This window comes from Sphaerodactylus townsendi, linkage group LG03 (genome assembly GCF_021028975.2).
Source record: "Sphaerodactylus townsendi isolate TG3544 linkage group LG03, MPM_Stown_v2.3, whole genome shotgun sequence".
NCBI classification, from domain to species: Eukaryota; Metazoa; Chordata; class Lepidosauria; order Squamata; family Sphaerodactylidae; genus Sphaerodactylus; species Sphaerodactylus townsendi.
In genome coordinates, this window is record NC_059427.1 from 107232893 (window position 1) to 107257281 (window position 24389).

Here is a 24389-nt window from a genome sequence, read left to right on the forward strand (position 1 = left end):
TTCAAGACAAGAGACTTCCAGAGGTGGTTTTCCATTGCCTGCCTGCATGTGGGCTGGGAGAGTTCTGAAAAAATTGTAATTGACCCAAGGTCATCCAGCAGGCTTCATGTGGAGGAGCAGGGAATCAAACATGTAAAAAACCAGTGAAATGTAAATAGTCTTAACCTTTCAGTTCAAACTGGTTAAGGTCATTATTTAGGGTACCCAGTTCTTTGTCACACGTCATTCAGAATGACTTCATCTTTTGAAAAGGCCATGAAAAAGGTTGGTGCTATTTAAATTAAATCAGCATTTTCTAAATTTCTAAACATTTACCAAATATTTACTTACCGTTTCATGTCAATTGTTGATAACATTATATATGAATCAAATGACTTGCTAGAAAAACTGCCAGTCTAGATATTAGCTATAATATTTAGATCTCACTCAGGGCACATGCTGAGCCCTCATAATGTGGGGCATTAACACAGTGCTTGTGAAGTATCTGGCAGTGATTCGCTCACCTGGTCTAATATTACCACAAAGCAAACTGAACAGTCTAATTCCAGGGTGGTTTTAGTCTTAAGGGTATCTGGCTGCACAGGGAACATCACAAACACAGTGGCATAGACAAAAAGGTACAGAATAGGATTCTAGCAGAGGAACAGATCAGAACTGTCCCAGAAGAACAGAGAGGACAAAGGGAAGCAGGCTAACTTTTCCACCCCATTTTTCCCTTCTTGCTATAGTTCTCATTCCACCTGGCTTTTGTCCACTCATGACATAGTCAGTGGGTGGGTGGGTTTTTTTCACCGGCGGAAAAATTAGTTGGATCCAACCCAGGATGTCCTGGAACGAATGGCTAAAATATGTAATGGCCCAAAGGAATTTAGAAAGAAGGGGAAGGGCAAAGGCAGAAAGTGGTGAAACTGAATCAAATTCCACTCTGCCATGAGTCTCACCTTGGTCTAGTCACTGTTAAAATTGCAAGCCAAGGAAGACTTTGTGAGGTGGAGACTTACCAGACCAGAATGAAATCCCCTGACATAATGATGCCATTTTGAATTTGAAGTAAATGCTTGAGCAGCTGAAGACAAAGGGTCATCACTTCCAGTCAGTGAGGAATTGCTGGAGATCTCCTGCTGTTACAACTGATCTTCAGGTGAGAGAGATCAGTTCACTTGGAGGAAATGGCTGCTTTGGGAGGAACACCCCACTAAAGTCCCTCCGCAAACCCCTTCCTCCTTTACCCGCCCCAATCTCCAAATATTTCCCAACCCAAAGCTGGCAACACTAAGGCTCATTCCGCACGGGCCAGTGAAGCGGCTGCATACCAGCATACATGATGTCAGTGAAGCCCCAGGACCGTTTGCATGCTTCTGTGTGGGCGGCCCTGGAGCTGCCGCCTCAGCGGAGGCACCTTCTGTTTTTTTAAAAACCTACCTTCTCTCCTTGCAGACCTCTGCGGGGACAAGAGGAGACACCCCCACAGCCACAGCGACACCTAAGGGGTTGGAGGGCAGCATGGGGGTGCCTCCTCATCCCTGCGGAGCTGTGCAGGGAGAGAAGGTAGTTTTTTTAAAAAAAAACAGGAGGCGCCTAAAAGCGGCACCTCCAACTGCACAACGCTATTTTTGAAAAGCCTCACTCATTGAGCAAGTTTCAAAAACAGCGTTTCCCTGCTGGTTAAGGGGTGGGGAGAAGCACGGTGCTGCCTTAATTTGGAGACAGCAGCCATGCGAACTGTGCCCCAAGAACGGTGTTTTTACCATGTCTGGGGCACTGTTTTTGGCCCATGCAGAGTGGGCTTTAGCCTGAAATGATTTCATGATGTCAGGATACGCCATTCTAGCCCTGTCATTTCCCCTCACTGGGGTAAGGGTGGAAATGTGGTGGGAGTTTCCCTACTCCTACCTGGTAAATGGCAACCCTGGTCAGTTTTGCTCAGTATAGGGTTGTGTGGATAAAATGGTTAAAAAATGAACTTTTTGAAAGAAGGGGAGTATAAAAATCAAATAAATAAATGATGGAAAGTGTTCTTGAGTAAGAATTGCAGTAGTAAGAGCAACTGAGATTCCTGTATCTATTTCAACAAAGCTCTTAAATATTTGATAAAAGGCTTTTTGGAAGACTGAAGGAGATAAGGCATACCTTCTGGCTTTGACTCATTGTTTGGCTGAGGATAATACCTCCACTTCTGTCAGTGTTACCTAAGTCTCTTAAATTGTTTTGCTCCTTATTTCAGTTGGATAGCGTTTTATGGCTATATCTGTCTTCAGGTTTGCTTTTGAAGCCATGTTTTAAGAACAAGCAGTTTGTAAGCAAGGGAATATGACTTTTTATCTGAAATTCTGTACCAGTGACATGAAGTATGTTTGAAGTATCAGAAGTATCTTCAGAGTAAAATTTTAGAAAAAAGGGAATATCATTGTATAAATAAATTACTGATGCAACTCTGATATGAATAATAATTTTCTTGTTTTGAAAATACTGCAAAGTATTGAAGTAACCATTATTCTAAGCCGAGACCAAATTTCCTTGTCCTATAAGTAAACTTTTATTTTTTTTTATGTTACTCTGTACGTGTTACACCCTCTTCCTTTAGAGAGCCATCATTTTGGACACTTGACTGGGATTGGATTCTTATAGGTAAACCTGGTTTATGAGCTAGGGAAGATCAGGAATAACAATAAAATCTATGTTTGTCATTTATCATGTTATCATTTAGAGTGATTGTAACACACCAATGATTGCTGAGTTTAAGTAAGTATTTTACAGTTTGGCATTCATCTTCCACATGTGTGATTTTTAAATTGTTTTTCCCCTTCTCATCTTTATCCGTCCTACTTTCCTTGCTCTTTGGAATTTTTCTTTGTATACCTAATATCTGTTTTTATATCATCAGGGAACTTGATCTGTGGCTGAGTATTCCTTCAGCACCAAATGCCCCCCCCCCTTTTTTTTAACTCTTCCCCATCATGTCCTAAACCCACATGTTTTCCACTTACACCAAAATAGGTTTTACATGTCATCATTTCTTTCTAGGTCAAAAATGACCAGTTGGGAGAGTAACCCACCCCCCTACATTTCCATCACAAATTTATGTTGTCTACAGTGTCAGGGCCAAGACAACAACAGCAGTTCTAAAGTGAAGATACATTGCTGCTGATTGTTGGCTCAGAGCGCCCTGTGCTTTTAATTAAATTGCATAATTTGTAATCATAGCCTATAGTACATTAATTTTAAATGAAAGCTAACAGCTACTTTTTCTCTAAGGAAACTGGTCTTGATTTTATTAACTTACAGGACAGAAGAATAATTGGCACATATCATTGTCCAGAAATGTATTCAACAAAGGTATATTTTATTGTTTTCTAATGATTTTATCCTTAGAGACATAAAACTGAGGTCTTGGACCATTAGTGGTCATTAAAGATCCCATGGCACTTTTTTTTTTGCTAGAGCTGGCATCATAATGCCAACATCCTGTCCAAATTTCAGTTGTATTATAAATTGTCTCCTACTTTCTGAACAATCCCCTCCATTCACCACCACCACCCACCGCATCGTTTCAATTGGCTACAGCATTTTTACATTTCCTGTTCTAAAATACAGTGTGTCATTTGGCAGTGTTAGATAGCCACCACATTTCGCCAGAGAGGTGACTGCACTTGTTGGTGAAGTGATGTCGCTTTCTAAAGTCTGTAAATTGCTTTGGCAGCCTTTTGGATGAAAGGCTTCCTGTAGATCTACTGTGTTTTGCTGTTGTATTGTAAGCTTTTCTTGAGTTACAAGCATACATTTCCATTAGAGATGGGTGAACCTGTCTGTCACAAGGAAGTTTGAAGTTAGCTTCCTAAACTGAAACTCAAACCTCTGTTTCAGGTCCAAAGAAGAGATCAATTTGCTTTCTGTCATTTTTCTTTATCTTAAGATTATGTACTTCCTGTTTTGGAAGTGTTAAGCAAGGCGTTATTGAAAAAGGCATTCAAGGAAAGCTGGCTTGTTATGAACAAACACTATTCTCTTACCTACCTGCCCTATAGGACAGCTGGAGGTTCATCCATTACTAATTTACTGTTATCAAGTAATTACTAATGTTTCTTTGGAAAAGATTAAGAGACCTCCAGCCTTCTCGAGTTGTGTTACCAGGCAAGTGTCTGATAACGGCAGAAAACTCCTTACAAGAAAAAATGAGTAGTGGTAAATTCCATACAGGCTGGAAATAACTAAATTATCTGAAACTGTGACAGCTTGCTAAAGTTGGTCATACTGTAATGGGACATATGCAGCATTCATAAAACATTCCAAAGCTCGCTGTTTGGGAACTTGGTATGTCCAATTATATTGGACTTTTTCCTGTGTTTCAAACAGTCACACTCAGTATTCTCATGATTAATGAGCATGACTATATGATTTTATATTTTAAAAAATTCTGTTGGGCCAAATTAACATATTCTTTTTGAAATAAAAGTGTGTAGAAGGCTGAAGCTTGGGCTTTGACTGGAAATAGAAAATGAAATTTTCGAAAAACTTTGCTATCCTGCTTGTTTGATTCACTCCCATTCAACCTCCTCACCCTCCCTGCAGTTACTGCTGTTAATAGTTCAATTTTTTTAACCTTAGATTTTGTAGAAAAGTTCTTTATTTGTTTCACAGTCATCATGTACTTGTTTCAAAGCTAACTTGCTTTTTTCTTAAAAGTTTTATATTTAGTCATTAAAGAATTTACTATTTGCTAAATGGTCAGTTCTTTAATGCTTGGTGCCATGATGTACATGTCATTTCTGGGTGGGTAGGGTGGATGTGGGAGGTTTTAAGGTGTGTCTGGGTTTTTAGAATGAGATTTTATTGGGTTTGTAGAATGAGGTTTTTAGAATAGGGTTTTTAGAATGGGATTTTATTGTGTTTTATTGTGTTTTTACTGTCATGATTCTAGTGTTGCATGTCTTATTGTAACCCACCCTGAGACCGTGGTAAAGGGAGGGTAATAAATGTAAATAGAAATAGAATAAACAGGGTTTTTCCCCCATTAAAAATAATCTCTTCCTAGAACTTCAGAATTCAGTGATGGAGAGATAGTTTGTTTGTTGTGGTTATATGTATATAAATGTTTGTTGTGGACTGCAGAAAATGTATGCTTGATTACTGACCTATTTTGTTTAAACTGGAGGTAGTAAGGGAGCTTTTCCAGGCATTCTGTTCAGAATTATATTATTCTGTTATAGATTAGACACTCAACATGTAGTATCTAAAGTTTATCCTATTATCAAGCATTTTTGTAAACATCAAATAGATTGTCAATGACGATTTCATTCCACTACATCCATATGTGAATTGCATGCAGAAGATGCATACAGAAGATATGATTTTGATTTGAAAGAGCCAGTGTGGTATAGTGGTTAGAACATTAAACTCAACATGAAATTGACGGAATCACAATGGACCAGTCATTCTTTCTTAACCCAAAAGAGCTGTGAAAATAAAATGGAAGAGGGGTGTAACAACCTCTATCTTCAGTGTTAGTCATGACAGAAATCCCAGTCTGTGAGTTTTACACTAATGTGACACAGTCCTTATTTCAGTGGCACTGTTAGTGTTATTTGGTTATTGTGAAGAATGTTGAATTATTTGTAAACCTGACTGAGGTGCAGGAGGCAGAATTTACAGGAGAACAAATAGATTTGTTTGCCCATTCCCTTAGCAAGATATAATACTCATGTTTAATAGTATCTGCTGTATGAATGTTACAGCAGCCTCACAGTTTTCTGCTCAGACAACTCTTCTTTTTCAGAGAATCACTATTACAGGGAAGCTTAAATAAAAGTTAACCCAATTCCCTTCAAAACTTGAATATGCTTTAAATCCTGACTGACAACAGTTTCAATCAACTTATAATGACATCTCCAACTTTAAGAGTTCTTCAGATTGACCAGACCCCACCTGAGAAGATGAATTCACTCTGGATTAACAGTCACTTTTTCTTAACACCATTAATTAAGTAACCAGTCTGCACTACCTGAACCAGAGCTATGGCTCACACTATCCCGTCAATGGTCAGATCATTTCTCCCTTGAATAACTGTTGAAGTGTTGAGTTGACTCTCACACCTCCCCCCCCCACACACAAGCATTCTAACATTCTCCCCCTCCTAAATGAATGTTACTGTGGCTCTGTTCTTTCTGACCACAGTGGAGAGGGGATAGATAAATGACTCAAAGGACTACAGGAGAGCTACCTATCCACCACCACAGGGAGAGCTGTATATGTTGGCCAGAGTGCAATAAAATTGTACTAAAATTGTAGATAAAGCATAATTAGCTACCTTTGACTAAGTTTCACTTTAATTTGTTACATTTTTCCTAAATGTAAGGTCTCTGAAATAAAGGGTTACAATTGGACATGGGCCACGATTCAGTATTCAACCCCAACTACAATTTTAAAATTGTGTGATTGCTTGAGATTTCTGTGGTATTTAACAAGGTACTATTGTTGAAAGTTAAATCGGGTACATTAGCAATAATAATTTTAAAATGATTTTTTTCATAAACAGTAACAATTTAGGCCGCTTCTAAATGTATAAGACTTTGTTTACAACACTCTATCCTGCAGCCCGCAACCTATTTGAGCCTGTGGGCACCTTGGGAATTCTGACAGTTGGTGGGTTCAACCACATGCACCAGAAGAGAAGAGAATAATACAAACACTGTAGTGTATAGCCAATCAGATCCCCAATATTTACCAGAAGTCCTGCTGGGTGATAGTGCACCTGGCCACACTGTTTCTAAAAGCACTTGGCAGGTGCACCAGAAAATGTGTTAGCAGGTACTATGGCACGATGTTGGGGATGCCCTGCTCTAGTCATTCACTGCTAATGCAGGCCTGAATGTTCCTTCCTGAACAGTTAGTCTAATGATGCCTGGCTTTGTGGACTGCATATGCAATGATGATCTAGAATGCTCTGCTTGGGTCCTAGTGACTACCCATTTCGGTCCCCGAAGCACTGGGACCTAAGCTGAGCATTCTAGGACAGAAATGGTCCTGGAAATGGCAGGTGAATTCCCAAATCTCCTGTCAACTTTATATTGAAAAAGGTATAGTTGAAGCCCATAATTTGGATGACATGAGCAATAGTTAACAGGAAATAAAAGTATTGCTAAACTTAATTCCCATTAGAAATCCACAGCCTGAACATGCTCTAGTTGCCCATTATCAGTTATGATATATGACTACTTGAATGAGGATGTCGATAATGATGCTTCTTCCAATCCCTTATCCCACTGAAATCAACACAAGGAGGGTATTTACTTCACCTGGAATATATTAAACCAGTTAAAATTCATAAACATGGATTTTACAAAGGTAGAAACTAAGGGAATTTCTAGATGTAAAGGAAGGCCCTCACTCATTGAAGCAGGACTATCCCCCAAATCAAAGAGAAAGTAGAAGCTTGGAATATATGTCTGGCGTGAGTGGGAATGCTATGTATGCCGCTCTTCCCCCAAGAATGGAAGAAGTTGCAGAAGTGGAATGGATGTTTATAGATATTACACGGACTGATTAATAAAGACAATATTCTGTTTATACAGAAGCATGTAAAGCAGAAAGAAAAGAGGTTACACCATTTGAAGATGGTCCAGTAAAATATGTCATTTGGCCTGTATTAAGGTCATTAAGGAAACTTATGATGATTGACCCTATGAAGGTTTCTGGGTTTCAAATTACTTTCAAGTGTATGTTTAAAGGACGTACCAAGTTGGTGTAATATGTGACAGCATCATAATTAGTGTCAGTTAAATATTAAATTGAAACTTTTGATGTGATCACTGGGGGGAGAAGACTATGACATACTAAAAAGTTAATGATCCATTATAATATCTATTAAAATAAAGTACTGATCCTTTCTATTCATCTAAAGATCTATCCTAAATAAGCAATTGATACTTTTCTGAAGAAAAACTTGTGAATGATAGAGAGCTGTTCTATACTTCTTCCCAGAGTAATTCACTGTGGCTCTTTCCTTGTCCTTTGTGTACTTAACACCAGAAACATCAAGTGGGATTTTTTAAAAAAATTCTCTGACTTTACAGATACTGATACACCAAAAATGTATAGTTGACATTTGTACTCTGAAATGAATGCCTGGTTATTTTTGCTGCAAAGGAACAATCTAGGGCTATGGCTATTGTTGGGGTCTGATAGGACAAATTGTTCCAAGATAAATTGTTTGTGAAGAGAATACATTTATTCTGACCATTGAAAGAGATCCAATAGCAGATAATATCAAATCTGTATATCTGAATTCTGAACTGAAAGTTTCCATCACGCTACTGAAAACATAATGGAATCTGTATCAAAACACCAGAACTAAATGAAATTCAGAACTTTGTGTTAAAGCCAGAAATCATATTTATTTTGTCTCATGCTGCAGCACTATTGAGATCATTCTTATTGTGAATGCTGAGCTGTCTCTTCAGAACAGAATTTTTAGGACTGAGAAGTGTAGCACTTTAGTCAAGTACATAATAGCAGTGCTGCAGACTTCCAAGACTTCTAGCAGCAGTCATGTGCCATGGATATTACCCTATAATGGATTTGCCTGAGCTTTCAAAATATACGATCCAGAAATGAAAATATACTGGCAACTTTAAAATATAGGCTTCAGTAGGTTCACATGAACAGCTAGGTGTCTTAGGTCTGATTTGGTTTGGTGTTTTTTTTGCTCACACTTACACACCTTCTTGTGTTTTCCAGATGGATCCTCATGAAAACATTCTGTTGAGCACACTTGAAATTAAAAACGAGATGGCTGCCTCTGAAGCTGTTATAGGTCTTGGAGACCCTAGAAGCACCATGCTAGCTTATGATACGTCAAGTATCCAGTATCGGAAGGCTGGCTTACCAAGACACAGCTTTGGCCGTAACGCTCTGGAACGGCACGTGGCACAAAAGAAAAGCCGACTACGGAGACGTGCCTCTCAGTTGAAAATTACCATCCCTGACTTGACTGATGTGAATGCCATTGATCGATGGTCACGCATATTCTTCCCTGTCGTTTTTTCCTTCTTCAATATTGTCTATTGGCTTTATTATGTGAACTAAAAACTAAAGCCACACAGATATCAAGAACTGAATTTCTCTTCAAAATCAGTTGTACAGCCAAATGTGGGACCTAGGGAGAAAAAAAATCTATTCAGGACAAAAGTTATTTTAAAACACCTTAGTTGCTGGCCTGCTCTATAAATCCCTTTTGTAACATTTGCAAAACTGTGAAACATGTTTAGTTTCAGTACAGATGTATGCACCATGATCTTTAAAGATATGATTGCATTACAATGTGTTGAAGTAGAATTTGGCACTTGATCATTTCATAGTTTCCCCCAGCCTTGATTTTAACACTAATAACTTCATTCATAGAAAGCTGTATGATTTAAGTTCTAAGAGCAACGTATCATCACATCTGAAGCATGCACTGTGTTACCTGACTGGAGAAAGGGTAATATTACTTGTATCATGCTTACAAACCATATTCTTACATTACCTGTGAAATACATGAACTTGAAAATAAGTAGTGCCTACCATTACCCCATAAAGACAAGTATCAGTGTTTTCCCAAGCAGTTCATGCTACTGGCTGTGAGAATTTAAAAACTGAGTGAGGTTTCCAGTATGTGACAAGTTTATGCAAAAATCACAGCATTTGTTTAAAAGATACAGCATTGTGGTTATCATGCTGTGTAACAATGATCCATGGAATAATCTGAGAGTTGTCTGAATATATGCTGCAGTGTGCTATTAAGCATAATGTCTGAGACCATTCTATGTGTAAAGTGCCAAATGCCAGTGGGCCAGCAGTGACTTCTAAGGGGGCTTTCTGTTGATATTTTGTCATTCTTTGAAGGAGAAAGAAAGAGGAATGCTTGTTTTTAAAAATAATAATGGCCAGGGAAAGGTTATACATACTGTTAAATGGTTAGTATCAGTTTGCCTGCTAGTCTCAATGCTTCCAATGAATTCTGTATTATTGGTTTTATCTCATTTCCAGGTCAAAGAGACTGAACAAAATCACATTCATAATTTTTTTCCTGTTTAGACAACATATATTTTAAAAGAAAAGACCAAAACTCTAGGAGGAGGAAAGATTCTTCACTCCATATCATTGTGTTCAATATAGGGGTGTGGTGTTATTATTTTACATGGGAGAACTTGGGAAGTATTACTTACACTGTTTTTATGTAGTGGAATATTCCACTATCTCTTGGTGAAAGAAGTGGAATTTTCATCCTGGGTTTTAAAACTGACCCTTCAGTATTCTCCACCTCCTTTTCATTTCCTCACATTCTTCAAGTAACTACATTTGGTTCAGTAGAATTCATTGCTGGGCTCAAACTGAATTCTTGTTTCTAATATAAAAGAACTACTTAGTGAAGGGTGGGGGGGAGTGTGTTTCTGTTCAAAGAAATAACACACTGTTGGAAAAGAACTTTTTCTAAAGTGCTAAATATTGCCTGTTTTTTCCTTGTGCAGCTTTACTATCTAATTATTGGTTTTAGCAATACAATACATGAATGTGTTCATGTATTTTTGTAAGGGACATTTAAAATAGATGTTGCTGAATGCTCATCACTCAGAATGAGTTGGAATTTTTGGATGCTGCAACATATTTGCAGAAGCACTGACCACTTGATTCAGACAAGAGACCGTTTCCCATTTGCATTTTTCCTGAGCGCACTTTGAAAGTCAGAACATTTTTTTTGTGATTTTGTTCGTGTGCAAACTAGCAATGTTTAAAATAATTTTAAATGCACTTTGTCATTTGTGAGATCTGTTGTGCTGTATTCAAGGCTTTTTCCCCATTACACACAAAATAAATATATATAGTATTTCAAAGAAGTTTGACAAGTAAACTAAATATCCGTGCTGATACCAACATGGGATTTATGAATCTTGTAAGAAAGTACTTCTCTTTTTTCCCTTCACATTGGTCCAACAGGTCAGTTTTTGTGGAAACTATAAATTCAGCTGTTAGTACTGCATTTTAAGATATCTGGAAGTTACAGTAAAAGCCATAATAATGTCTGACCTTTCCACAGATGAATTCTTTCCAGGGAGATTACAAAAAGAAATTGCACAGTCACCTCACTGAGGTCCCTTTTTTTTAAAGGGAAAGTGCTCTTAGGAGTAAATACCAAGTACTAGAAGGTTTGTAGGAGGACGAGGACAATAACTGAAAAACTCATTTGTTTTGTCCTGTGTAATATCAGCGTATGAAGAGAAAGTATTACATAGTTTGCTTCTGAAAGGAAATTTCAATGAACTGTTCCCTTTGCATGGAATTGAAATACATTCTTGTTTATTTTGTTGTGGCCACATTTCCACATAATAATTGTTCCTTTTTTCCAGGTTTCAGGATGCAACCAGCCAGCAGTTAAGGTGTTTTTTCTCCATCTTTGTGAAATCATGGCAAAATTACAACTATGTAACATGGCACAGTTTTAACAATATTTGCAATCAAAGCTCTGTAGATATGTTCTGTATATGACTGCTAATATGCATTTTCCAGACTGATAATTCATGCAGCATATTTGTGTTTGCCTAAGGAATGTTATGTTTCTATATTATTGCAGTTTTAATGACTGGGAAGAAAGAACCAAGCAATGTTGTTCTGAACATTTTCTGTTTTCATCCCCAGTGAAGCAAAGTCTTAAATAATAGCACTGAAGGAGACATCTGAGAAATTTTATATTCTGATATAAAAAGCTTAGAATCTGCCAGATACAAAAGCACAATGCATAGAGAACATGAGAGCAGGCATATAGAGACATCTGGGGAATAAATCTCATTTAAATTTAGATAAAATGTTTATTAAACATTCAACCTAAATAATTTTAAAATTATAAACTAAAACTATGTTCCAGTGTCATAGTTAGCAAAGTTAATCTAAGGGAACAAAACATTAAACATTATCTAAGTATATAATGAGTATATTGACACATATTTCAGTATATGTGTGTATATGTATGTATGTATGTATGTGTATTTGTGTGTATATATATATGTGTACGTGTGTGTATACACACACACACATATATAAATACACACATATATATAAATACACACACACATATGAGCCTGTGTGTGCACATACATGCTGTATGTACACACACTGGCACCCCAATCCAGTGAGAGCAATCCATCAGCAGAAATTGGTTTCTGCCTATGGATCTGCTATGCCAAAGATGCAGACAGGCTGCTGAATGTGAAGAGGAGAAAAATCTCAACTTCCAGCCCCCACCCCACCCGTACAGTACAGTTGCAGGAATGCAGTCTCAGTGCATCCTGTATCAGATCAGTCCTGTAATAAGACTCAAATAAATATCAAAAGAGCTGTTAGATAAGAAAGAGGGAACTTGGGTGGTTTGGGTACTACTCTTACACTTCAAAAGGTGGTTAGCACTGTAGTGATGATCCGATACAGGAAGGAGGAAGAGGATGCTCAAAGAAAGCCTAGCATTGCAATCCTCTGCATAGTTACTTCACTCTAAACCCATTGATTTTCTAAAATTTAGACTGCAGAACTTTCCTTAGGATTGCACTGTAAGGCAAGCTTGTCCATCACTTTGTTCTTGCACTCCTGAGAACAGATCAGGGCTGAGACCACATTCTTCTCTTGGCGCCTGATTTTCCTCTTTGGTACTGCAGGCATGCAGCCTTCTGTGGTGCTCATGTTTCTCTGGATTTGGGCTACAACTTTACGTTGATATTTTAAAGGAATAAGCTAATAACAGTTTTCTTTCTATAATCAACTGATATGTGAATATTTTTTGAGAAAGCAAATTATTAATGTATTTAAAATCTTACTATACAGGGTAACTGGGCATTTCTATATCAGCAGATCAATGCATCTAATTCTTACAAAACATTGCACAGTTTAACATTACAATAGTACTGTACCTCCAAACATTTCGAAATAGAGTAGCTCTCACATTGCTTGCCTATTTCTTCTCTCTTTTTTTTAGAAAAAAATAAAAAAATCATTGTCCACTAGTAATTTTATAAAAGGTCCTAATAGGGAGGAAAGCAAAATTCTGAAACATTTATTTGGAGGAAAGGCAGGAAGGCTAGAGTACAATACTTTTACAATAGTGATCATAACATTTTGCTATCTGTATATAGAACATACATGAGCAATCATAACTTAAGCCTGACATGTGTAAATATTGTCAGATTTCTTAACATTTTTAACTTCTAATTTGTACTTTAATGTAAGGCAAAAAGCTGATTCTATTTATGGTTTAGACTAGTGTCCTAAAATTATGTAAATATATTTAAATAAGCTGTAAATGAGCAATCTATAGAAACAGTAATTGTTCAGTGATAATTTTGGGGGTTTTTTTTACTAAGTACTATGATTGCAGTTCTCTAGCAGAATAATTTAAACACCCTTTTGCATAAGACTTGGATTCCAGAGAAGGGTTATAATATAGAAATCCATAGAAAGTGCAGAATTACAATGGTCAGTGCAACAGCATCAAATTCATCTGCACATCAGACTACTGAAAATCATCAAATAGCACCTCCTTCAAATGGCTCTAGTAAACGCATGCAAGACCAATGAGATATGCACATTTGTCCTAATGACATAAGAGTGGGGAAAATTTATGCACATATACCCAGCTTTCATATATAAGTTTTCTCTGCCATTAAAGAGAAGGATCAATGGCAGCAAATGCAGAGCTCCTTGTGAATATTGGAGACAACTGGAACACTAGATCAATAGTACGGAACCCAGCAACAGAAAATATATGTTTCAGTTTTCATTTGCACTATGACTGTGATTCTAACAGCCCAGTCTGAGGATGGGAGAACATGTCCTGGAAGGCCCACACCAACACATTTGCCCACCCTACATACGTAAGTGGAACCTACACCAGCAGGGAGGGCACACAGGGTGGAGGGAGCTGCACAGCTCCATGACACCTGACCCAGAAGAGGCTGCCTGTTCCAGAGCCACACTGGCATAACAAAAGACATCACCATGCTTTTGGCCCAGGAACACCCCCATCCTCGGTTGCAGTTACACCTTGGGAAATCATTGCATAAATCTTTTTGCTCTATGGGGCTATTAATGCGGCAGGAGAGCTTTTGAATTTCCCTCCTTCCTGCACCACCTAAAACTCTTTTGGCAGCGGTGCCCTTGCCGTGCCATCCCTGGCCACTGCAGTGCTCCCCCTCCCCTGACTGGATTGGGCTGCTAGAGCACTGGGCTAATACAAATTCACTTTAATGGCAGAGGTAAATTAACCATGAACTAATTAACATTGTTTAAAAATTACCCCAGTTCACTTTTAGCCATGATGTAGTTTGGTTAACTGAGCATGCCTCTGAATAGAGTTTACTGTTATTCTGTGTGTCACAGTGCACTCTGTTTAAAATTCTGCAGCTTAAAACATAGTGCCTAATTTTTATCATGATAGAGAATCAGAGTGCATGTTTCCAGCTTAGGGAAATTCAACAGCTAGTAGCACACACACACGCGCACACACAAAGAATGATGGTGTGGAATTAGTAACACAGGAGTGCTATACCCTGTATTCAGGGGCTTACCATAAGCTTAGAACATCCTTACCATGCACCAAATCCATCATGTGCATATTGGAACCTGCCAGGCCCTTTGGATTTTCCCCCTTTTGTATAAATGAAAGTCTGATCTCTAAAATCTGTACCACAAAGGTAAACACCAGACTTCAAAAAGGCACATTTGCCAGTGTATAATATTCTATTCTTTCCACTTCTTCCCAGCCCTCCCAATGCCAAAGACTCTTTATTTTAGAAATTTATTAAAAGGGAACATTATTGAGACACTGCTTAACACCAAAGGTAATGTTTAACAAAATGCACTAGGATATATTTGTCAGAATTTTTGAGGAGTAAATGGAATGTTAAATGAAACTCATCCATATTCCAGCTTGTACAAATAGTATCTCTAAACATCCATTTTAATGAATTAATGATAAATTAGAATGGATGATCTTTGCAGGCTATATGCAACATGTTTCTTACGTGTCAAGTTATTTCTTTTAAGTGCTTTGATAAATACTTTTTAATAGCAGAACTCTTAGCTACAGTTTGATATTTAGGAAGTTAATTTAGTTCTCCTGTAATGTTTTTTTCTCATTTCTAAAGTTCTCTTTTTGAAGTTTCTCAGCATTTTGTATGTTTGCCTTGTTGATGCCATTTAAGAAAATGTCACCAGGATGTACATTTAAGCTTGATCATACAGTTTCAGTTAGTTCACATGGGCATTTGAAACATCCAAGAATTCTATTGTTGACTGTGTTTTGAGTTTCACATCTTAATTTGCATGGGTGTTTAAATACTTCTGTTAGTACTGTCTTTGCACTGTTTTTTTTTCTCTCTCTCTTTACTTAGTACTATTTACTTCATAATGTAGTAATCATCAGCCTTACTAATGACCTTGTAGCCTTTCTAATATGCACATAATGCACATTTTCCAATGGCTAGAAAATGCAAAATACTAGTGGATATCATTGCATCAGATTTTCATGTTTTTTCTCAAAAGGACTGCTAACCTCTGAGAAGAATAGAGGTAATTAAATTATGATTGTAAATTGAGTAGCACATAAGAGATATTTTCTTGAATCTAAACTTAATACAGCCAGTTTCAGCATGTAAATATATAATAATGTTGGCTAGTGTGTAATTCTTGAACTAAAAAAATATAAATAAAGAAAATGTAAAAGAATCTACCTGGGTGTAATCATAATTCCATATTTTGTTAGGTCATATTTACATTTAAAATATTTGCATACCTGCCTTTCTCTCGGCATCCCAGGACCCCAGGAACGTGGATATATGTGGTAAAGCCAAATCACATATGCTTCTCTAACAGTGCAATCCTGTTCCCAGAGGCGAGTGGGGACAGTGCTGCTGCCACACCACACCTCCAGAGGGCTTTTCACCAGCACGGGCAGAAGAAAAAATCCAAAAAGCTTCCCCACCTTCACAAAGCCCTCCATAGGGGCCAATAGACTTACATTACCAAAAAGGGTGGCATAAATCTGGCCACAAACCCAGGGTGGAAGCTGAGTAGTGTCAATGCCCTGGCTTGTCCCCCCCACACACACACAAACACAGGCGTTCAAATGGAAGTTCCACTGTGGCCAGGACTTCCTGCTTTTGTTGTGATGGAGCTGAGAGACAGCTGGGCACCCACACCTCTTCCCTCTCCTCTAGTATAAAATGCCCCTTGTGCCAGTGGAGGAGGCAAACATTCTAGCACAACCCTCCACAAGTTTCTGTGCCAAATCGCCCCCCCCCCCCTTCCATCTGGATTAGGCCATCACTATACTTCCTTTGAATACAATAAAAATCCAATATAACCTTCCTGGAAATGTTGTTAGAGAGGGAATAGATTCCATATATTTCAACCAAAGCAACTGTTACTATTTAAATGCAAGCACTAGTGAAGCCAGGATTGAAAAGTTCTTTTAAAAAAAAACACTTTCTACTCTCTTTATGGTACCATACTATTGGTTTCATGCCACTCCTTGAAATAGTGAACTTGATGATTTATTTGTTGCAGGAAGTGAGATAACTGCATTCTAAATGTCCCATTGTATGCTAACATAAGAAAGTTGCAGAAGCAAGCACACAGAGAAGGTAGTGGGTTCCAGAGATCTAAAAATACAATAATTTGCAATGTTTTTTTAAAAAATGGCCCCATCTTACTTCCCCATCACCACTTTAGGCTTCTTTAAGCTGCTTTGGGCATTTGTAATGTCTGAGAACTGTGAGGAGAATTTAGGATTAGAAGTGTGTGCTATGAAATGTATAACACATGAACACACTACAAGCTGCCTTATACTGAATCACGTGCATGGTCTATCAAAGTCAGTATTGTCTACTCAGTCTGTCCACAGCTCCAGAGTTTCAGGCAGAGCTCTTTTATATCAAATACTGCAAGACTGTTTAACTGGAGATGCCACAGATTGAATCCTGGATTTCTCCATGACAAGCAGATATCAAGTTGAGTGATGTTGTGCTATACAGCTAGAAAAAGTAAAGAACTGCATAATTATTCCCAGTTATTCCTCAAGGGTCCAGAAGTAGTATATTATTTATATAGATCCACTTGGATAAATGGTTCTGCATGGCCAAACTGCCAAACAAACTAGCAATCTAAATATTAGCAGTATGGAAACAAAAAAGAGAAGAGAGGGAAGAGTCAGGCAAGAATGACTGGAAATTAAGCCACTGTACCCCATAGAGCTTCATACATTCTCTATAGAGTATGTCCTAAATAGAAGATTTACAGGAGGGGGTGAAACCACTGAGGAGACAGCATGACCACTTGTGCTGGTGTGAGGGGCATCCAGATGCTGGTGGTGGGGAACCATGTGGCAACATAATACCTGGGCGCCAGCACAACTACAGTACTAGTGCTCCTCAAGCACGGGAGCCCGCATCACTGCCAGAGGGGGTGTTCTTGGGAGCAGGGGCAGCTTCAGTCAGCTTCCTAGGCCCATTTGGCCTGGGAAAACCCCCATTTGCCAGCACAGACTGATGCTGGCAAAATCAGTGGGGCAGCTCATTGAGCTGCATAGACCACTTTCACAGGGGAAGGGGCAGCGTCGCTTTTGGTTTGCTGTCTGTGGCATAGCAGGCCTCTTTAGAGGCAGCACAGCTGTTCAGTCCCCTGCTCAGTAGACCTATCCTATCCATCCTGCTTGCCTGCCACGAATGCACTGTTAGTGACTACTGAAGAGGAAATGGTTTACAGATCATCATAGCTGTTTCTATTTCTATTATATCTACTTTTAAATATGAAGAAAACATTCACTGATTATCAGTCCTTCACTGTGAAAAATCTAGCCTCAAATGAAGGCATAATCTCATTAAGGAAGGTTAAATGCAACATTATCGCATATCGTGCAATATCAGAACAGATCTTGACTTTCAGGGGAACAAAGATCAAAGAAAATAAGTCTCATTAAATCTGGAAAGTTGGAAAATAAAAAGTACATGAAAAAACTGGAAGATGTTATCTTCTGTGTTAGAATTTTCTAAAACTGCTGGAAGCTGTATGTACTTTGACATCAGTACTCTTGTTTCAGTATTTCCAGTTTTCTCCAGAAATGTCTTGAATGGCTGAGGGATACCCAAACCTGTCAGTGTTCAGTTCTCTTGTGAATATTTTATGTTCAAAGTGCTCAAATTCCTTCTTTTTTTCTGTCCCTAAAAATTGAGGTCACTTGTTCTGCCACATTTCAGTTTACTGATTTAAGCTTGTTTTTAGACCAGCCGTTAATAAATTGCAATGGTTCCTGATGCACAGATGACATCAATTGCTGCATAATTAATGATTAAATCCTCTGAGGGGTAAAAAAAAAAATGCATGTGAAAAATCCAGACTGGTAGCACAATGCTTTTCTTTCCACTTCACTTTCCAAAACGAAACAGATCCTGAGATCAATAATTCAGGAAACATCAGCCAATCATTCTGAGTTATCTGTGTACAAAAAGAATCAGCAAGCAGAAGTGTATCTTAGAAAAAATACTTTTTTAATTACATGCTTGCTGATCATTCAAAGAATTCTAAAAGGACAGTTGACGGTAAAAGCAAAATTTCCCTTACCAAAACCACCTAGTAAAACTGAGTAATTTCATTAAAATAACAAGGTAGCCGTGTTTACAAATTCTGTGTGTATGTTAAGTGCCATCAAGTCACTTCCACCTTATGGTAACCATATGAAATTAATAACCTCCATGGCATCCTATCCTTAAGAGCCTTGCTTAGGTCTTGTAAACCGAGGTCTGTGGCTTCCTTGATTGAATCAGTCCATCTCATGTTGGGTCTTCCTGTTTTCCAGCTGCGTTCAACTTTGTAAGTGGACTATAACTGGCATTCACAGTTTTGTCCATCTTTAAAAAAACATTTCAATTACCAAAGTCAAACCAGCAAGCATACAAAATTATTTTACATCCCAGTAAATTCTAGTTACTGGAGAAAAGGCCTCATGGTACAGTCTGATCTTGTCAGATCTCAGAAGCTAAACTGGGTCAGTACTTGCAAGAGAGACCCTGAAGGAAGACTGTGCAGAGGGAGGCAATAGAAAACCACCCTGTTTCTCACTTGCCTTGAAAGCCTCTTGCTGGGCTTGCCATAAATCGGCTGCAACTTGATGGCACTTGTGTACTTATAAATTCTAGTTCTACTAATGGAATTAAACAATAAAGAAATAATTCTGGTATTCTCTCTCAGCGGCTTGTGGTCCATAAATGCTTAAACACACACACACACACACACACACACACACACACACATTTATGGTGATGAAGAAGAAGCAGCAGCAGCAGCAGCGGTTGGTGAGTAAAAGGAAGCATTGTAATGTTAGTAAGCAATTCTAAGCTGGCTTACTCAGAAGTAAGGCCCATTTTGTGAGGGGGGGTTGTTCACATAAACATATTTTAAGACTGTGAGCTTAAACCAAATTCAAGCATTTAACATTCAAACAGTGGTTAACCTATGAACCATACAAAGAAGTCAAAGCAGTGGTTCAAATGGCTCTGTGACAAATGTGGACAAAGATAAATGTGGACAAAATAAATGATGTCCAGTGTTAGAAAGAACTCCACTTCTCACCCTGAAATTGTATGGGAGGCAATTTTGCCTCAGATTCCCTGTTTGAAACAATGAGGCTAGATGTTAGATTCTAACAGAGGGACCAGAAGAATTATGCTGCCTGGTGCAGCCTAGCTAAATAGAGCACCTATAAAAGGATGATCCATCTTGCCACTGGGGGTATTTGCCTTCCTTGCATAATGTGAGAGTAGGCAATCAGGCCAAGGAGAATCCTCTCAATTTGGCAGCATCCCCTCAGATCTCATCCATTCAAGCAGAGAACTAAAAGGAAAAAAACATGATTATTGGTTGATGCAATGCATAGCTGTCATTCTTTTATATGAACTAGATTACCTTTTTTCCCCTCCAGAGACCAAAAATGCCAATAACAGTTTTCTCTGTCAGCACATGTAAAGATTCTAGGAATATACTGGAGACAACAGCAGATCGGTTCTTAGAGCTTCAAGTCAGTTGAAGGGCCTATGTAACTGGAATTATCCTGCATTCAGCAAACACATTTGTTTATTTTACTTTTAGGACAGTTCTGCACAGCAACTATTGAGAGTGCAAATAAGGAAGATCAGAGCAACAGACAGAAGTTCTACTGGCTGGGGCTGTTTACCACCCATTTTTAGCAGCAATCTTTTAAAAAGAAAGCTCAAATTGGCTGGAAAGTAAAGCTGTTTCCGCACGGCCGTCGAGGCACCTCCACGCCGGCAAGAATTCTGCCGGCGTGGAGGCGGAGGCCGTTCGCATGCAAGCATACGGACGGCCTCTGGAGAGGACGGCAGGCGGCAGGCGGCTCCGCATGGAGCTGCCTCTTCCCCCTTCCCCGTTCCACTCACCTTGTCCCCGTCGTCGGCCTGCTGGCCGTCGAAGCCCCGCCCACGCTGCCCTCCGACTTCCAGGGGTCGGAGGACAGTGTGGGCGGGGCTTTGACGGCCAGCAGACCGACGGGGACAAGGAGAGTGGGACGGGGAAGGGAAACAGCGTGTTCCCGGCGGTGCTGTTCGCACCACGCCACCGGGAACACGCTGTCTGGGGAAAAACAACCCTTTAAAGGGTTGTTTTTCAGGGCGGCCTGACGCCGCCCTGGGGGAGGGGGAGCGACGTCAGGTCGAATGGTTGTGAATGGCTGTGCGAATGGCTCCCTGGGGACGGTGTTTATCCCGTCCCCAGGGCGCCATTTAAGGGCCGTGCGGAAACGGCCTAAGAGATAGAGTTTTGGATTTATAACCATCTTTTCTCTCCTGTAAGAAGTGGTTTACAAACTACTCTCCAAGTGGTTTACAAACTACTTCCCTTCCTCTCCCCACAACAGACACCTTGTAAGATAGGTGTGGTTAAGAGAGTTCTAAAAGAACTGTGAATATCCCAAGGTCACCCAGCAGGCTTTATAGGTAGGAGCATGGAAACAAATTCAGTTCACCAGATGAAAGTCATCTGCTCATGTAGAGGAGTGGGGAAATCAAACCTGGTTCTCCAGATCTTAGTTGACTGCTCTTAACCACTACACCATGTTGTTCCTAAGGGCTATAGAGGCTGAGAAAAACATTAGAAATAAGAAGTACTCCTGCCCCCAAATAACCATATGTGATTTTTAATGACACCTTAACACTTTTTAAGCAATATGTTTCATTACAGTTCCGGTGGAACACCTGGAACTTGGTCTTTAGTAAATGCAACTATACTGTTTTACTTTTTGAGAGGTTGGTTCAATGGGGCCTATTCCCAAGTGACTTGTTTCATACCTATATTAAAATTGATAGTATGATTATGTCCTTGGTTTGTTATTGTTTTGTGAGAGAGGGGGATGCACCATATCCTTTTGCAAATATTATTATGTTTGCAGTAACAGAAAGTCCAATGAGTTGCTTAGTTTTCAATAGGCTCATATGGGCGGCCCAGATTTTTGTCTGAAGGCCTATGGTGGCACAATGAACCAAAAAGTCCCTTCTGTTAGAGGACAGTTCTGAGCAGTGAAAGTCCCCATTTGTTATACATGAAGAGAGGGTGCCATGGAAGAAAGGGATAGGATCCAAGTCTTAAATGCTACAGACACTCTCCCAACCAGATAAGCTACAGACACTCTCCCAACTCTCTCACTAGCCACAATAAATCCTTGCTGGCCTTAGGAAGAAGGACACAAATGAATAACCACTTGAGATTCCAAGATATATTATGTAAATAGCATCATTGTGAATGACATTGGAGAAAATGTCAAGAGTCTGCTGGGAGAGAAAGTGATAGATTGTTAAAGAATTTCCCCTAATAACATTTGAACCATCACTCTCTTTGCAAACTAAGAAAAAGCAAAGGAATTTGTCTTAATATGACAGCAACCAAAAAACTCCTCTCTGATGCACTGGACATCAGAAAAGTTCATGCATGACCCAAAGGTTCATAAATAATGAATGATTTCCTTAAGCTGACTTTTAATGAAAATCTGGGGATTTTTTGTAGGTTAGGTTAGGAACATGAAAAGGTTAGAAGAGTTTATAAATGCTGTTGCATCTGTTGAGATGGCTGGGCATGTGGTTATGCAAGCTCGTAACCTTTTTGCTGTATCTAATTTGGTAGCATGTTATCTAATTCAATGGAGAAATGGTTACTTCTTTATTTTATTTATACCCCACCTTTCTTCTAAGCGTAGACTCAAAGTAGTGCACTGTACATAATTCCTCCATTTGATCCTGATAGCACTCCGGTGGAGTAGGTAAATGCTGAAAGAAAGTGACTGACCCAACAAATTTCTTTGGCACAGTGGGGATTTGAACCAGGGTGTCTCAGATTTTAGTCTGACACTCTTACCACAATACCACAGTTAATCTCCAGCATCTAAAGCCAATTGGCCATGCTGGCAGGGGCTGATGGGAATTGCACTCCATGAACATCTGGAGAGCCACAGATTGCAGGCCCCTGATCTAAAGATTAGGCAAAATTTTCACCTACTCCTGTGATCTAACTCCTCAGGCTGCAAACTCTTGAGTCTTCATACCATAAATTTGCCCTCACACTGATCTTCATAGCCTAGCAGCATATGTTGCTAATCTTGGCAAGATGTTCTGCAGCTGTGAATTGGATGTGGCTATCTACCTCCCACCTTGCCCTTTTTGTTTCTCTGCCTTGCTGCTAATGAACAACAATATAGTGCCTTATAGAAAATAACAACAGTTGTAGTCAGCAATCTTATCAACCTTAGCTCTAGAGTATTTACTTCAGGGAATACTTTGATAATATCATGAAGATCTGAATTGTCAGTCGAATTAAATGAAGACTGTACCCTGAAAGCACATCACAGAACAAAGCACAGAGAAGCTGGGAAAGTTCTTCTTTGTTGAAATTTAATGAGATTTTTGTATGGTGGAAAAATGAAACGGGTGGTTTAAGGGGGGGAAGCACGTAAGTGATTAAAAGAAGATCACCAAAAAGACACCGAATAACTATTGTGGTATTATGGACAAGTTGCTGTACTTTTGGAGTGGTGAAACCTGTGATCAAATGCCCATAAAGTTCACTGAATGATGTATTGTTGAAGGCTTTCACGGCTGGATTCAATTGGTTGTGGTGGGTTTTCCGGGCTGTGTGGCCGTGGTCTGGTAGATCTTGTTCCTAATGTTTCGCCTGCATCTGTGGCTGACATCTTCAGAGGTGTATCACAGAGAGAAGTCTGTTACACACTGTGTCCAGAGAGACAGAAATTTTACTTCAGTTTAACAAACATTCTACAAACTATCTTCATAAAGGCTAACTGGCAAGTAATATCACAAGCTTCATAATATCACTTTCCTACAAAATATAAGCATACAAAGATAGAAATAAAATGCAGTAGAAACAGGTACATTGGGATCTTTAGGGTTGAAAGCATAGATCTTTGAACAAAAGAAATCATTTTCCTTAAGGCACAGACACCCGGTATTCTCACGGACCCTTGGGGCAGACTACATGGTTTCCTGATATATTCCTTCAGGGAAGGGCTATCTATTCTGCAAGTCAAAAGGACCCTTTATTCTTCCATGGCCCTTTGTTACCACATCCTGTGTATGTGACAGCTTGCTTGTCAGCACTTTGATGAGGTAAAGGACTTGGGCTGAATATGGCTTTGTGAGGAATTCTGGGATACGACTTTGGTCAAGTTAAAATAATACTGGCTGGATTAAAAATTAGATCAAAAATGCTTGTGAGGTTACAATATTACTTTCCTGAATTTTCATCCAGGAAACCTTGGAATTTGGAATTGGGGACTTAGTTGTTGACTTTTAAAATTATTATACCAAATATTTTTTTAGGGCATTTATTGGGCAAGAGGGAGGGAAAACTGTCCAACCTAGATTCTAAGGATGAATTTTAAAATTAGAGTTTCATTACATATTGTTTCAGTTTTTTCTGAAGATCAGTTTAATTAGTGGCTGTAGGGTTTTTCTGTATTTATCCTCATTACATTGTTTGCTTGTCTAAGAAATTCTTAGAAACCTGGTCTTCTTTAACAAAGATTACTTTTTATAAACTACAGTAATATGAAGTGTGTTACCTTTCTCAAAGATAACTCATTGAAATTACTGAGGTTTAAGCAAGGCTAATGTGCTCTGCACAGAGGTTATCATGTATAAAACAATTAATTACCACAAAGCCCTAAAAATCCATCCATTAACAATTTGGTAGTGGCAGCAAGAATTTCCAACTCTGAACCAGAATTGATTCCGGACGGTACAAATATAACAGGTTGACAAAGGGAAATATCCTGGTTTGGGAAATAACTTCACATG

At 38.9% G+C, this 24389-nt stretch overlaps 1 protein-coding gene across 5 annotated transcripts in view; it reads left to right on the top strand.

Moving 5' to 3' along the window:
- GABRB2 (gamma-aminobutyric acid type A receptor subunit beta2) overlaps positions 1–15744 on the top strand; it is a 181805-nt gene extending 166061 nt beyond the window's left edge. For 3 of the 5 annotated variants that reach the window (XM_048491881.1, XM_048491885.1, XM_048491883.1), the window contains 2 exons: positions 3286–3336; positions 8734–15744. In XM_048491881.1, coding sequence (XP_048347838.1) covers positions 3286–3336; positions 8734–9081 — 399 coding nt within the window. In that variant the 3' untranslated portion in view covers positions 9082–15744. The remainder of the gene's footprint in view (positions 1–3285; positions 3337–8733) is intronic. The other 2 variants (XM_048491884.1, XM_048491886.1) reach the window with 1 other exon arrangement.
- Positions 15745–24389: the final 8645 nt, after the last annotated feature.